The 17,820-nt window shown below is 37.9% G+C and overlaps 1 protein-coding gene across 1 annotated transcript; it reads right to left on the bottom strand.

Annotated features, from left to right (window-relative positions):
• Nucleotides 1-5,559: 5,559 nt before the first annotated feature.
• LOC132637224 (LRR receptor-like serine/threonine-protein kinase EFR) lies at nt 5,560-10,919 on the bottom strand. Its single transcript, XM_060354342.1, has 4 exons — nt 10,235-10,919; nt 9,994-10,065; nt 6,014-8,170; nt 5,560-5,909 (listed from the first exon to the last, which is right to left on the bottom strand). The coding sequence occupies exons 1-4, from the start codon at nt 10,917-10,919 to the stop codon at nt 5,560-5,562; spliced, it is 3,264 nt and encodes a 1,087-aa protein (XP_060210325.1).
• Nucleotides 10,920-17,820: the final 6,901 nt, after the last annotated feature.

Raw genomic sequence — 17,820 nt, 5'->3', positions numbered from 1 at the left:
CCGCAGAATTATTTCATGGACTCAATTTTTTTTTCAGAGGTGTAACATTCTTCCCTCCTTGGGAACATTCGTCCTCGAATGTTAAACTATTCGGGATTCTACGAAATTTCGCCATATATTTTCCTTTAACTGACTCGGAGTACCATGACCACACTATTCTTGCTTACCTCTTACTCCTCTTTTTGAGTACCCACTTGGTTTCATCGGCGACCCATAAATACTTGCAAGTTACACAATCATTCTTGCATGATTCGTGTACATACATTTCTATACATATACAAGTATCTACATTCGTATTCATATTCGTATTCGCAATCGTACTCATTTACCCATCATTAGACTTATTTCTGCACAACTCTCACTCTTTGTTTTAGAGTCTATATCTGTCACATATTGGAGTCCATCATTTCAATCTCTATGCTTATATTATCTTTACTCGCTTCCCACCTTTTAGGGTTCTACTTGTACCATTCTCAAATCTCTCGTCTCACCTTCAAATCTTTACTTCATATATCCCTATTTCACTTACCACATATGTCATTTCAGCAATGTGTTCACATTCATTATAGCCCTTCATATTCGTATATCTATCTCCGTGATGCTGTTATTTTATTTTGCTAATAAACTTATCGTATTTTACTCGTGCTTATACATCCAATCGCTACTCCAGTATCGTACTCTATTAGAGTTACACTTTCTCCTCCATGTCATGTTTTAGTGCTACTAATCTCCTTTGTTCACTCTATCATTTCTCTTTACCGTATCAATGCCACTCTTATAACTGCCATTACTATCAATTCAATAGTATCTAACTCAACTCTTGTAGTCATTAACGATACTCCTAGCTTAATCTCATTCTGCCATTACTTTTTTTCACATCATCTTTTCTTGTTAGGACATATTACAAGCTTATATCTTATCTCCTTTGGATTCTAGTAAAATTTCGGCAGAATTTCCTATATATTTCTTACTATCCCAAAACCTGTACGCAGAAAATACCAACAATGCCTCACAGGGCCAAGATATATACATATATATATAGCATATCATAGCCACACAGGGCTCCCAATATCAACAACTGTATGGAAATAATGAACTTACCTCGTATGTCCAACTCAAACTATATCTGTTATACCTTTTTTTTTCCTTTTAATCTTTGGTTGTATTTCAATCATACCTGCAACATTCATACCATATCTAACATATATTCTGCTTACCATTACTGATTCCTTTAGCTTCTTCTGTGGGCACCTTATAACTGAACTTATCAACAATACATATATATATTCAATCCATTTTTTTTCTTACTATACTTACAGTAACTTACCTTGATGATAACTAGTTTTCCATTCTGTATATACAAATTTTGATACATAACCTCAATGAAATATTACACTCTGTAACTTCCAGTAGCATTATTTACCTTCTCTTGTCGACACCACTCTCCTGCTGAAATCAAAGATCAGCATATAAGGGATATCATTTCCTATCTTTTAGCTCTATCGCACGATCTAGATTATGAAGGAGAGGTAACATCCTAAATGTCCTGTAGCTTCCTGTTTATAAATGTGGCGCGCAACACACCATAAACAAGACTCTACTAAACACGGCTCGTAGACACTTCCTAGGACTAAACTGCTCTGATACCACTTCTGTCACGACCCGAATAGGGCCGCGACGGGCATCCGGGGCTAACCACCGAGCACTGCTCGTTCTAATACTCATCTTACTCATTTAATGCCCTTTTACCAATTTTATACACGAATTGTAGGAAAATCATATTTTATATAGAAACATAAATACTTATATACATTTGCCTCTCGGCCGTCAAAATAATATATACATAATAATAACATCTTGTGAGACCATCTAACCCACACTGCGCGTCTACGATCCTCTACTGACATATTATACATATAGACGGAACAAGACTCCGTCGTGCGCGAAATACATAAAGGAACCAAAGGAATAAACATAAGCACCTCCGAACAATGGAGTGCTCTCAATCAGCTGACAGCTACTAAGAATCTGGATCAAGCTCACCTCCCTGTCTACCTGTGGGCATGAACACAGCGTCCGAAGAAAACGGACGTCAGTACGAATATTGTACTGAGTATGAAAGGCATAAACAGTAACAATATATCAATGAAATATGAAGGCATCAATGAGATAAGGAGGCATCAAGAAAGAGCAATCTGTACTGGCTATCAAATACAACTGAAATAATGCATGCTGACTTACTCATAATATTTATCATGTCATGTATCTATACATATATAAGCTGCCCGTCCATGCAGGTACGGTGTGATAATGTATAAGCTGCCCGTCCATGTAGGAGCGGTGTGATAATCATAGCCTGCGTCCAGGCCTCCCGCGTCCGGGGTATAAGCTGCCTGGTGTGCACATCTACGTGCCTGCTCGGCCGACTATAGCGCGGCGCGGTGTGAGAAAATACATAGATATATATATATATATATATATATATATATATATATATATATATATATATATATAAAGCATGCATAAGAGCCCAATCAAAAGTCATAACTATATCGGAGTGACGTAAGGTCGGTGGCTTCCGACGTCATTATGGAACATTCATTGACATCCTGCCTCACTTTGAAGGAATTAGCATATAAGGTGAGTGTAAGTAATAAATAGCATCATTAATATCATAGGATCATCACAACATGAGTATTAGGATTTCTATACTTTACTCATTACCTTGTGTGGCTAATTATGGACATAGACTCATATTTTTCGGAACTTAAGGAAACTCATAGATAAAAAGAGAGTCAAGCTATAAGATTCATGCTAGAGAAAGAAAGGACTAGCCTCACATACCTTTGTCGTTTAGCTATGTTGTCGTTCACTTGCCCTCCCCCAATGTCACGTCATTACCTTCACGGGAGAATTTGTATTAACATTAGTTAATCGACTATAAGAACGCGTCGTAAATTCTAGAGAAAATTGGGCAGCATTTCCCCTGTAAACTTAACAATCCTCGAAATTCCAACTTAGCCAAACATCAATCAAAATACCAACAACAACAATACCAACAATTTCATATCAAACTAGGATTAAATCCATTCTTAAATTACTCCCAAAACAGCCCAACATGCATTCGGATGCCAATGCTTGTATACACTTCTTTATTTCCTTATATCCATAATATAACAACAACAACTACCGCCAATCCCCGATATTCCAGCCTACAAAACAGTCCATAACGACCATAAAACAGTCCCCAAAATATCATCGCAATACAGCCATAAATATTATACCAAATAGCTCCAAAATACAGTCATAAAATAGCCACGAAAATTACATAAAACAGCCCCAAAATATTGTCACAAAACAGCCACGAAAATTACATAAAATGGCCCCAAATATCGGCACAAAACAGCCCGGTATACGCTTTGTATACAATATCGTTATACACGTTATTCTCTCAAATTCAAGAACAACAACTTATCAACAACATCAACAACAATATCAACAACCTCATATAGCAATATAAGCACCTAGAAATCTCTCAAAGTTCCAATCAAAAACAACCCTCAAGGCAACCATATCAACCAACTAATCTATGACTTCATAACATAATTCCCTTCACTTTAAACTAGGGAATTCTCCCATGAATAACTTAATTAACAAGAATAGAGTTTATTACATACCTTATTGCCCAGAAAACTCAACTAAAATCCTAGCTCCAAGCTTCAATAATCAGCCACACATCAAGCACCAAATACTATAATCCTTTCCTAACTAGTTTCCAATTTCCTAAGATGAAATCTTGCTTTGATTTGGAGGAATTCAACTTGAAAGATTTAGAGAGCTTTTAGGAGGGTTTAGAGAGAGTTTAGAGTGAGAGAGAGAGAGAGGTAGAAAATGAAAAAAAATCAGATTTTTTTTCGGTTTTTAATTTCTGATTTTTACTGTTCACCGGATATTGTTCATCCGCGTCTATTGTTCATCCGTGTCTACTGTTCACCCGCAGAATTATTTCATGGACTCAATTTTTTTTTTCTGAGGTGTAACAATTATCTTTCGCTCTTCCTTTTCATCCGTTTTTTTCTTCCTTCTCTTTTTGTTTACTTTCTTTTCAATTCTTATCTACCAATTAGTCACCAAAGTCTGAAGTCACTGCTTTAAATATAGGAAAATTTCTTTTCCCTTAAAAAAATCAGACTAAATATTCTATATTTACAGCATCTCATAAAATTCATGTTTACCAATTTACAATTTTCACGACGTTTTTTGCATATAAATTCCGCAAAAGAAATGACGTATAGAAAACAAATCTACAAAGTTCAACTAAAAGAGAAAAGAGAGAATAAATTATAAAATTAAGCGAAACTAAAATGCGAGACTCCATATTCATGAAGTACAGAATACTAAGGATTAATAACATATAACAAGTCACACACGTACCAAAATATTTCTGTGGAAGAATCCAATGCTATCACGCATCTCCATGACTCCACCTTTCTACTTCCACCGACATGACCACTTTTGTTATCTTCATCGTCTCATTATATAAAGTTGTCATTATTTTGTCCATTTGATCGAGGACTCTCCTCATCTACGTTCTTCAGAGTTGATATCTTGCAATTTTCCTTTCTTTCTATTTTTAATGATTCACTTCTTTCCTCTGTGCTACATATACTACCGAGATCGTCTATTTTCTCCATTTCATTCCCTTCCTCAGCAACACTATAAAAATGCTTTTTTCTATTTTGCTTACCTATATACGTTGTCATAGCTATAAAATATTCGTCCTCAGAACAAAAACAGTTTGGGATGATGAAATGTCCTAAGAAGTGTTGTTTTTATATCTTGCATTTTCCTTACTGTCTTCCTCTTTAATGTGCTTAAACACATATACAATAGTTAACGTCCATACATGTATATTCTAATAATAAAGCAATTAATGGTAGAAATTTAAGGTAAGAAATGAGTAGAGGGTAACGTACATGTTAATTCTAATAACAAAAAAATATAGTGGAAGAAATTTAAGGGAAATTAATAGTGAGTCTTCATTTAGTCTTAACAGAAATAATCTGTTCATTCACTTCTTTTTTGAAAAAGATATACTACAACTAACTTTAAAATAAGTAAAAATAAGTAGGAAGTGGTGACCCTTTGTCTTCACCCGTTTGTTGATATATTAAAGATCTTATTTAGGGGACTTAAATTATAATTAATAAGGGAAAATAAAAAGAATCAGATTATTTGGATATTTTGGAGCAAAATGAGAAGGTGAAAATTTCAAAAAAAAAGAAAAAAGATAAATAGGAATGGTGATCATAGAAAAGTGTCACGTCACCTTGTTTATGTCTATCTTTATATTATATATAGATTCGTACAAATAAGTGAATTTAGAAATTGAATAAGTAAGATCACTTATTAATCCCGTACAAACAATCTTGATATTGCATTCCCCATATTAACTAATTCATCAACCAAACGACCCCAAGTAACATTAAAATATAATAAGAAAACCCAGGAATCCAAACAGCCCATTCGCCCCACAACTTCCCAGCTTCGTCTAGTACATCAAGGTTTATTGTGCAGAGTTTGGATCTTGTTGAGCCTTACAAGGACGTCATCCATGGTAATTCGGTCTTGAGGCAAGTCCGCGGTACATTCAAGAGCTATTTCCAATACTGATCTCAAACAACTTTCAGTAGCTATCAAATGTTCATTATCGTCATCTCTTGAAAATAAATTGACATCCACAATGTCCATGACCCTATGAGGATATGATTCGGCGACCCATCTCTTCAATGTAAGCTCTCCAACAAATTGATCATCTACTGGCTTCTTTCTTGTGAAGGTTTCCATCAATAAAATACCATAGCTATAAACATCCCCCATTGTTGACACTATCCCTTGTGACCCGTACTCTGCAATTTGTAACTTAGCCATCAAAACGAAATACATATATTGGTACATATGCATATAGAGTACAGTGTTAAAGAAGGAAATTAGTAAGTAAAAAATTGATCACCTGGTGCCATGTAGCCAATGGTGCCTAAGGTCTTGGTTAACGCTACTGGATCATGCGCCGTCAAGAGTTTGGATATACCAAAGTCACTTACTCTGGCAACCATGTCTCCATCCAAAAGTATGTTACTTGGTTTTAAGTCGCAATGGACCACAACAAGTGAATGACCTTTGTGTAGATACTCTAAGGCACAAGCCACATCAACCATAATTTTCAGTCTTGGGACTAAATCCAAGAAATTATTGTGAGAGTAAAGCCAATAATCAAGATCTCCATTAGGCATGTACTCTAGCACCAATGCCTTGAAATCAAGATTAGCACAACTACTAATCACCTTAACAAGATTTCTATGGCGAATATTGCGCAAAACTTCACACTCCAAATCGAACCTTTTGAATGCATCTTGTACTTGTACATTGAAAACCTTTATAGCAACTACTGTCTCATTTGCAAATTTCCCCTTATACACCATACCAAGGCTTCCCTTTCCAATCAAATTCGATTCTTCAAAGTTGTTAGTCCCTCGAACAATTTCATAGTAAGAAAATCTCTTGTGTGATTGACCATTCCAATCAGTTAAAGGAATAAGTTGGTCGTTTCGCTTTCGATATTTCAGCAACCAAATAATGAAAATGGCCATGAGTATGGCTCCAGCTACAACAGGTCCAAGAACAAATTTTAGTAGTACTTTTTTCATCCCATTTCTGCTTCTCATATTTTTCTGGTTTTTGCACGCCTTGACGTGGAATCTAGAGGGTCCACACAACTCCGTGTTACCAATGAACGATTCATCCGTGAAATTAGCAAAAGGTCCTCCATCTGGAATTTCACCAGATAGTTCATTGAAAGAGACATTCAGATAGATGAGGTGCTCAAGCTTTGCCAATGACATAGGAATTTGGCCTGATAAATTGTTGTGTGATAGATCCAAGTTTTCCAAGCTGACCAAATTTTCAAATGACTTAGGTATAGCACCATCTAACCTATTTATATCTAATGAAAGATTTACCAAATTCTGAAGTTGTCCAATAGTGCTTGGAATTTGACCAAACAACTGATTTCCTGATAGATATAACTCAATTAAACCCCTCATATTTCCAATCTCCAACGCCAACGGACCACTTAACTGATTGAAAGACAAACTCACTATTGAAATGTCTTTGTTGCTCCAAAAATTTAACGGAATATTTGAACTTAAAGAATTCGAATCCAAATAAATATTTCTTAACGAAGAAATATTCCCTAAACACCCTAATATTTGCCCTGAAAACTGATTTCTTCTCAAGTCCAAATAGTATAATTCTTTGATATTGCATAAGCTTTCAGGTATGATCCCATCTAATTGGTTCTCATACATTCTCAAAGTTTGCAACTTTTTCAAGTTTCCCAATTCTTGAGGAATTGAACCAATCAACTCATTGGCTCCCAGTGTTAACCACGATAAGTTAGTTAAATTACCAATTCCAACTGGGATTTTCCCCCTAATTCCACAGTTATAGGCAACGAACCTCTCAAGAGACAGCGATAAGTTTGTTAAGGATGATTTCGGAAGACTGCCATTAAACTGGTTGTCTCCTATCATTAAAAATTTCAAGAACTTGCAATGTGAGAGGGAATTTAGAAAACTCAATTCACCCGTAGAAAGATCATTTGTGAATTGATTCCTCTGCAAGTTGATGCTTTGAATCTGGTGGAGATTTATTCCAAGATCAATTGGTACATTTCCACTAAACATGTTCCTTCCAAGATCAAGAAAATTGAGCTTAGTGGCATTTGAGATTGAGCTAGGAAGTGTACCACTAAATTTGTTTATGCCAAGATAAAGTCCCTCAAGATTTGGGAGGCTATATGCTAAGTTTGAAGGAAGTTTACCAGACAGAGTATTTGCCGCAAGTGCTATTACTTTTAGTGATGAAATGTTGAAAATTCCAAGAGGAACATCACCTGATAGCATGTTAGATCCAAGATATAGTTCTTCAAGACTAGAAATATGTCCTAGGTCTGGAGGAATATTACCATGAATATTATTGTCACTAATGTCTATCATCACTAGAGTTGACAAATTTCCAAGAGATGGTGGCAGTGTTCCAACCAACTGGTTTCTGAAGAGACTCAATCTCCGAATTGATGAGAGGTTCTCTATTTCACTTGGAATATTTCCTGCAAATTCATTTTACACTTATACGGTCACTACTGAAAAAAAAAAATAGCAACGAAAGAATTATGTAGCTAATCAGCAAATTAGCGATGAATTAGCTATAAAGTTCGTAGCTAATTTCAATTTTTTTTCTTGCAGTGGGTTATTACCACATTTCTTTTGCTCGATATATCTAGAAAATAAAAATTATATACTTTGGAGTTTATGAGACTTTAATTTCTTCTTATAGACCACTCAATTCTTATTATAAAAATAAAATAGGAAAAGAAAAGGGCTAGAAGGAAAAAGAATCTCTTTTTGGCTACTAGTTATATATATAAATTTCCTTTTAAAGTTGGACCATTTCTCAATTTATATGTGTCCATTGTCATCGTGCGCGCAGAGACTATGCTAATCTTCTCTCCGTTCTAATTTTATCTCATGACGCCAAAGGAACCATTAGGAGGATATTAGATTACTAGGTATTAGAGATTGTTACTTGTCAGATGTTTCTTTCTTCTCATGTTTTTGCTGAATACTTCTTCTAATAAAACAAAATAAATTCACTTAACCTCTTAGGTTTTTGGGCTTGGAAAACAATGTCCTCTTTACTTTTTGAATGGAACAATAAACTTTCTTGATTTTAAATTAACAATCAAAAAGAGCCAGGTCACTGCATACATATTTAAAATGTCAAAAATTGGCCTCAATTAGGATATATGAAATATAACATGTACAATTTTTTCAATAAATAAAAGAATTTGAGAGATAATACTGTATATAGAAAATTGAAATTTCAAATCTCTCTTTTTCCTCCTCTAGCTTTTTTCTTTCATTTTTAAAATCTCAATTTGCTTAATGGTTTTTTTAGAGCTTCAGTTTTAATTTTAAATGTCTTGATCCGTTTAAAAAGGTCTAATTATTTTAAAATTAAAAAAAATTATCTCATGCAGAATAAGGTCTTATTTCCTTACCTCAAAATATTTCGCCAAATAACTGAAATATTATCAGTTATATACAATAAAATATTATTGAGTACTTTAGATAAGTCTTTTTTATTTGAAAAAAAACTGTAATAGTCCCTCTTAATTGATGGTCATTTTTGACATTTTAAAAATACAGGCTATGACCCACATCATTTTTGGCCCTTGATTTAAGATTTATGGAATTTATTTTCCCATTCTAAAGGTGAAGGGGTATAATTTTTCAAGTCCCAAAAGATGAAGAGGGAATAATCTCCCACTAAATAAATGTTTTAAAATAGTTTATACTACCCAAAATTCTAGGTAGTGATGTTCACTTTTACAAATGGATTTAAGTTTTACTCTCTCCGTCCCAAGATAAGTGTCATCATAGCGCAAAAAAAAAAAATTGTTTCAAATAAGTGTCATCTTAGGAATTCAAGACAAAAATTGAAAAGTGTTTTCAACTATGCCCTTAGCATTACAAAAGTAGTCCTCTTTAACATTGCTCAATTCTCAAAAAACATCTAGTAATAAATAGGGGCAGTTTAGTAAAATTCACATTATATTTATTGATTCTTTATGGGCGTGAATTTTGCTAAGGTGACACTTAATTTGGGACTGAGAGAGTATGTACTAATAATGTAATTTTCTTACATCATCCTGGTAATTTAACCTGTTATAACACGTTTCTAATTATTAAAGATTATCAATCGCGCCTATTACATAAAGTTACCTGTAATTACTTGATTGTAGAAATATTTTTACATCCTCGTTATACTCTTTACAAATTTGTTTGCAATTTCTACTTCTATCAAATTTATTTATTTTCTAAAATCACAAGAGTTATTGCTTCAGCATGTTTTACTCATTATGTATATTACCTGTAAGGTTATTCCCAGCAAGAAATAAATCTTGAAGTTTTGCCAAACTCCACATGTCTCTCGGCAAACTTCCTGTTAATACATACATATATGCAATCTAAGAATATCAATAACTAAGGTAAATCAAATTAAACTTCAAGTCGTGAACTTATTTTTGTATGCATAGAACAAGTATTAGGATATAAAACCAAGATAAAAAGTGAGGAAATATTAGTCCAAGAATTGAATTAATATTACGTACCTGTGAACTGATTATATGACAAGGAAAGATAAACAAGTTGCGTGCATTGGTTCAGCCCACTTGGAATTTGTCCTACTAATTGATTATCTGAGACGGATAAACCTTGTAGATTTGGAACCTTAGTACAAAATCCCCTTGGGAGATTCCCGCTAATCCTATTTTGTCCCAAATCCATAATCCTTAAGAAAGAGACATTATTAAAGATGGCCAAAGGAACATGTCCATATAAATCATTACCAGAAAGATCCAGCATTTCAATCATGTTAAGGTTCCCAAGGCTCCCGGGGATTTCGCCACTGAGATTATTCATTTGCAAAGACAAGTATTTTAAACGCCTCAGACCCCCGATTTCATCAGGGATTTGGCCATGGAATGTATTGTTTCCAATATCCAAAAAACTAAGGAAGGAGAGGTTCCCAATTTCTTTTGCTATTGAACCTCTAAATCTAAAGCTTCTCAGGACTAATTTTGTCACTCTTTCATGATGCCTTTTACTGCAAGAAATGCCAATCCAGTTGCAAAATGAAGTGCCATGTGTCCAGTTTTTGGCTAAAACTGCAAAGGGGTCAGAAGTTATTTGAGACTTGAAAGCCAAAAGAGCAGATTGATCATCAGCTGCTAAATAACCATGCATGCAGCATAGTAACAAAAGGCCGAGGAAACTCATCAAATTCCTTCCCATCATTTTTGGTTATTAGTGTAAACAAAAGTTGTTGTATGTTTAATTTCTTCTTACACTTTGTAAGTGTACGTCCTCGAGCTTTTATAATAGCATGTAACTTATACACAAGTCATATAAACTACTTAAGAATTGTGCTCCTATTAGCTGGCAAACAATTTGCAAGTTAAAGTAGGGCCTGTTAATTATTTTTAATAATTATGATTAAGATATTTGAGTCTAAATTCATATCTGATTATTAACATAATATATAATGTATATTGATTTATTAACAACGTTGAACCATTAATTAAGTATGTTTATTTCCTCGACATCTAACAACGTATAATTTTATTTATTTATTTAAATTATAGTATATTATAGAATTTTAAAATAATAATAACTGAATATCATGTTGGAAAATATTATCCGAGAACACAAAAAATGCATGAAGAACACAAAGATGAAGGTTTGACAATATGAATAACGAACATAGGATTGAGGCTTGAAACACGTGCGGAACGCTTTCTTAAAAACGATATTTGTTCCGTCCATTCTGCGAGATTGCTATGAGATTGTATGCAAATAGTTTAAACGGATATGACAAGCCTTTGAATTTCTGCACTAAGCAAATAGTGAAGAAATTCTATTGGAAAGGAAGAACTTAGAACTTGATCTTTTTGGAATTAGAGAAGAGTAATTTTCAGACCTTCTATTGGAAAGGAAGAACTTAGAACTTGATCTTTTTGGAATTAGAGAAGAAAGAGTAATTTTCAGACAAGAAAATTCTGTAGGATTAAAAAGGTACATTGGAATGTTAAGAAGTTGACTTTAAATAAATGTAGTGGTTATCAAAGAATGAAAGGACGCAATCCTTTCATTTAAAAGACACATTTTCATCTCAAATTAATATTTAATTTTATTTAAACAAAATTCCAACATATCATATCAACAAAATATTAGAGAAATTATTAATTTATGTAGCGTCATAAAAGCTAGTATTTGTTTTAGAAAGCACGCTCTAAAAAATAGCAACGGGGCAGCCGGTGGTAGTGGCCATCGCCAATAACAGTTGTAAGGTGGTAACTAATGTACTTGTGGTAGGTGGAGGTGCCTATCGTTGGTGTATTTATAGCAGTGAATAGTTATGGTTATTGCAGTTTGAAGTGGTTGTCAATGGTGATTGTATAATGCGCTAATTGGTGGTTGTGTGGTGGTAAAATTAGAAGTGATTACTCTACAATGCTAGTTGGTGGTGTAGGTCGTTTGGTGTTTGGGTTGGCGGTGCATGGGTTGCAGAGGCGGACCCAGGATTTTGAGTTCGGGGGTGCTGGACTCAGGAATTTTGAGTTCGGGGGTGCTCTATTAACTGTTTATATCTGTTTCCTTTATATTTTCTATACAATTATACACTCCGTGATTAAGTTTAATGGGTGCCGGAGCACCCAAACTTTACACATGGATCCGCCCCTGATGGGTTGTAGTGGTGGTGTCCACTTGTGATTATGATGGCTGGTAGTGGAGATTGCTAGTTGTGATTGTTGTTAGTGGATGTAACTATAGTAAGTCGTAGAGGTGATTAGTGGTGATAGTTGCATGAGATCGCCGATGATGGTAGAGGTAGTTACATGCTTCTGTGTGTTTAAAGTAGTGGTTAAAAGTTTCACCTTCACAAAAAAATTTAAGTAAATAGCGTATTATGTAGATTTAGACCTATTTACCATAAATAAGCGTGAATGGCTATAAGTCATCTTAATAATGATAAATTGGCACCTAGACAGCTGATTGAACAAGTTCATCTTCAAGCTACAACTGATAAGAGTATGATTAGACGACTGTATCATTTGCTCCTTGGTGATCAGCAGAAAGTACCATGGAAATCCCTCATGTTCAGTAATTCAGCAAGACCAAAAGCTATTTTTATCATGTGGTTGCAGATACAAGACAAACTACTCACAGCAGATAGGCTGACAAAGTGGGGATTGGTAGCTGAGCCAGAATGTGCAATGTGTCAAAGTCATCCAGAATTTAGGAACCACCTATTTGTTAGTTGTGTTTATGCAAGACAGGTTTGGGAGAGAATATTGCAGTGGCAACAGAGACAGGCATAACCCAGTGATTGGGATCAGCACATCAACAGTATCATATGCAATTGTATACGGTAAAAACCGGATATGAGTCAAACCGGTGAGACGAGGGGCCGATGGAAGAAGGTTACAAGAACATAGGTGAAGACTTTCATTCTGAACCGGAGGAACGCGCGGACCGGAAGAACGCTCGGACCGGAGCTGAGCAGGGGCACCGTTTGGTCCGGTTTCTTCATCATCGGGTCGGTCGGGGACGTTGGTCCGAATATCCGCGGCTATTGGTCCGGTAGAGCCGTTGCGCGTGAGCCACGCGTCAGTAGCGTCCTGTCATGGTCAACCACCAACCATGCGTGTGTCAGACCGTACGGTCAACCTAACCCACTCAGAGTTGTCCTTCCTCTTATTTTTTAATGATTTGTATTGTATGAAGCCCATAGAGGCAACACTATAAATAGAGCTCATCCCTCTCCTTTGTGAGGGTTGGCTTCCACACATCAAGACCACTTTGTAATAGCAATATATATACAAAATCTCTCTCTCAAACACCTGATTTCGGTCATATTTGTTGTGTTTATTTCTTGCACTACTTCAATCGAGTAACACTCATACATTAGTGAACATACAAGCATATAGCAAACCATCGATTATAATTGCTCTCGTCGTATTATATCCACATTTATATCTTTATTTTATCAAGTAGATTAAGACGTAGCCACATATCTTATACCCACCCACAAATTTAATTGATTATCCAAATTCGGGGTAAACAGTTTGGCGCCCACCGTGGGGCTAAGATAATAGTGGCCTTTTGTCTTGATCCCTACCTTACCCATCTAAATCAAAAGCACCTTCTGTTCGTATTTGAAAAAACGGACTAAATGGCTGACAGTGGGCAATCCGGTCACGTTAACAACAACGAAATCGTGGCCGAAAATGAAGGAAGCGGTCCACGAGGACCACCAAACCCATCTGATCCTAACCCCGTTAATTCGAGGGAGGGCCTCAACCAACGAAACACCGTAAACCAGGAGAATGCCACTTTACCGGCCACTGATCCTCTAAATACCCACAATTCTGTTACTCTGTCCTGGGCACAGGATCGGAAAGAACCGGGTACACCCAATGATAATATTGACCTACGTTTAATTTTTGAGATGTTGCAGGAGCAAAGAGCGTCGATTGCCGAGCAGGGAATCGCAATAGCCCGATTGCAGAACGGAGGGGATACAACAACCCCGGAAAAAATGAGCGGTGTTGCTGAACCTAGAAGGGAGGAGGCACGTGTCATTGAGAGAAATGGATCCGGAGCAGGATCCTCAACTAAGGTCCTAAAAATGCTCGAAACTTTGGCAAAACGGGTAGATACGACCGAGAAGAGGGTCGAAACGTACAACTCTCGGGTGGATCAGATCCCGGGGGCTCCCCATTTACTGAAAGGGTCGGATTCGAAGAGGTACATCCAAAGGCCTTTTCCTCCGAGTGCGGCCCCGAAATTAATCACGAAGAGGTATAAAATGCCGGATATCCAGAAATATGACGGCACAACGGACCCGCACGAGCACGTGACCTCATACATATGTGCCATAAAGGGTAATGATATGGAGGAGGACGAAATTGAATCGGTACTGCTAAAGAAGTTTGGGGAAACTCTGTCTTAAGGAGCATTGACGTGGTACGACCATCTACCCGAGCATTCGATCACCTCCTTCGAAATGCTCGTCGATGCCTTCATCAAGGTCCACGCCAGTGCCAAAAAGGTACAGGCCCGCAAGGCCGATATTTTCCGTATAACCCAAAGAGACGATGAGTTACTGCGTGAGTTCATCAACCGGTTCCAAAGGGAACGGATGGAGCTCCCCCCGGTCCCAGAAGAATGGGCCGCGCAAGCTTTCACAAAGGGGCTCAATGTTCTAAGTTCAACAGCTTCGTTCAAATTAAAAGAATATGAGGCTGTGACATGGGCCGATGTCCATAATCGGTACGAGTCGAAGATTCGGGTGGAGGATGATCAATTCGAGCTCCCCCCGGGGCCAATAAATGTGGATAGAAGTTTTGAGAAACCAAGAAAGGGTTACGAAACAAAGGCCGAATCATCGAAGGAAAGGTATCGGCCATACTCCCATTCGGAGAGGCAAAGTTTTAGGTCGGAAAAGTCAAGGGTGAGCCCAAGCCGTTTCTCAGGTCGGGGTAGTAAACGGGTCGAACGCCCGTCAAACAGCCGGGGTCTCTCATTCAGGAGCGACGCCGGAAGTTCTGCCGGTAACAAGGGTTTGCCAAAGATATCGGAGTACAACTTCAACGTTAGTACTTCGGGCCTCGTCTCGGCCATCGGTCGGGTCCCGGATGTAAGATGGCCGAAAACTCTAAGGTCGGATCCGGGCCAACGGGACCCGAGCATGGTGTGTGAATATCACGGAACCCATGGTCACAGAACCGAGGATTGTCTCCAGTTGAGAGAAGAGGTAGCCCGCTTACTAAAGAACGGTCATCTCCGAGATCTGTTGAGTGAACGAGCCAAAAGTCATTACAAGGAAAGGGAAGCGCATCGAAGGGCCGAGCCGGTAGAACCCCAGCATACAATCAACATGATAGTTGGGGGTGTCGATGCCCCTCGGGGGCCGGTAATGAAACGGGCCAAGGTTTCTATTGTTCGTGAAAAGCGCATCCGAGATCATTTATCCGGGGGCTCTATCTCCTTCGACGACGAGGACGCAGAGGGCATCATTCAACCACACAATGATGCATTGGTAATTTCTGTACTTATCTTTAAAACTAAGGTTAAACGTATTTTGATTGACCCAGGTAGCTCGGCCAACATCATTCGGTGGAGAGTGGTCGAACAGCTAGGGCTGCTTGATCAGATCGTACCGGTAGCCCGGGTACTCAGCGGGTTCAACATGGCAAGTGAAACTACAAAGGGGGAGATCTCATTGCCTGTAAACGTTGATGGCACCATTCAACAAATGGTGTTCTACGTGATCGAAGGGGACATGAAGTATAATGCATTACTGGGCATACCCTGGATACATAGTATGAGGGTCGTGCCCTCGACACTGCATCAGTTGCTAAAATTTCCCACCCCGGAAGGAGTAAAAACCATCCGAGGTGAGCAGCCTGCTGTAAGGTAAATGTTTGCAGTAGCGGAAGCAGCGCCTCGGCCCATAGAATCGGTTCAGAAGGAAAAGGATGTAACCGGAGGAGAGCACGCCCAATAGTAATCAAAGCATACCGGGTCGGATCCAGTGCATGAAGAGGATGATTTCGAGGTACCCAGATCGTTCGTCATGCCGGATGACTCGGATGCAACCAAGTCAACTGTAGAGGAGCTGGAGAAGATCATCATGTTCGAGTACCTACCCGACAGAAAGGTATACCTGGGCACGGGGCTTACCCCGGAGCTCAGGAGCAAGTTAATTGAATTTCTTCGAGCTAACGCCGATTGCTTCGCATGGTCGCATATAGATATGACAGGTATATCACCGGAAGTAGCAACTCACAAGCTCAGCTTGGACGGGAAGTTTTTCCTGGTGAAGCAAAAAAGAAGGCCCATGGCGGAAGCAAAACACGCCTTCGTAAAAGATGAGGTAACAAAGCTTTTAAAAATAGGTTCTATCCGGGAGGTGAAATACCCGGATTGGCTTGCTAATATGGTAGTGGTGCCTAAAAAAGGTAATAAATTTCGAATGTGTGTCGATTACAAGGATTTAAACAAAGCATGCCCGAAGGACTCAATTCTGTTGCCTCACATCGATAGAATGATCGATGCGACGGCCGGACATGAGATGTTAAGTTTTCTCGATGCTTACTCAGGGTATAACCAAATTCGGATGCACCCGGGGGATCAAGACAAAATGTTCTTCATCACTCGGTACGGGACTTACTGGTATAATGTGATGCCTTTCGGCCTAAAAAATGCCGGTGCAACTTACCAACGCCTAGTTAATGAGATGTTCGAAGAACAAATAGGAAAAACAATAGAAGTTTACATTGACGATATGGTTGTTAAGTCCCTGGAAACAGAGGACCATTTGAATCATTTGCAGGAAACCTTCGACGTGCTCCGCAAGTATAACATGAAGCTTAACCCATAAAAATGTGCCTTCGGTGTCCGATCGGTTAAATTTTTGGGTTTCATGGTGTCAAACCGGGGTATTGAAATCAACCCGGACAAAATCAAGGCCATCGAGGATATCGAGGTAGTGAATAACATCAAAGGAGTACAGAGGCTCACCAGAAGGATAGCAGCGTTGAGTCGCTTCATATAGAGGTCTTCGGACAAGAGTCATCGTTTCTTCTCCTTACTGAGGAAGAAGAACGACTTCGTTTGGACACCGGAGTGCCAAGAAGCTCTACAAGAATTGAAGAGGTACTTGTCTTGGTACACCTCGTAGTCGCGTACGTGGAATCTATTGGGCATTAGTTGGTTAAGTCTAGACGTGGCGCATTCATCTCATGGTTACGAGGGTTTGAGTTCATATAATAATCTATGGAAGACTCGGGGACCAAGCAAATCAAGGAAATTAAGTGTGTCGAAAAATTTGAAACAGGATTTTGAGCCAACTTTAGAGGGGTATATCTCCATGAATATTAGGAGTTTTAAGATGTTTCAAAATTCTAAGATGAAGCTCGTCGAGTCTAGTTTCTAATGCAACAAACCACTCGTTGATAGGACATCGGAGTAGAGAATTATAGACGTTACAAACTGAGCCGACAAGCAGACACAGCACTGCTACAGTACTGCTACAGTACTGTAGCCACAGTGCTGCGGCCCAACCCCTATAAAAAGGGTCAAACCCTCATTTTTTTCATCCAACACTCTCCAAAAATTTCCAGAAAATTCC

The sequence above is a fragment of the Lycium barbarum genome, chromosome 4 (genome assembly GCF_019175385.1).
Source record: "Lycium barbarum isolate Lr01 chromosome 4, ASM1917538v2, whole genome shotgun sequence".
NCBI lineage: Eukaryota > Viridiplantae > Streptophyta > Magnoliopsida > Solanales > Solanaceae > Lycium > Lycium barbarum.
Note: the sequence above shows the minus strand (reverse complement) of the source record. Positions and strands in the feature narration are given on the sequence as shown.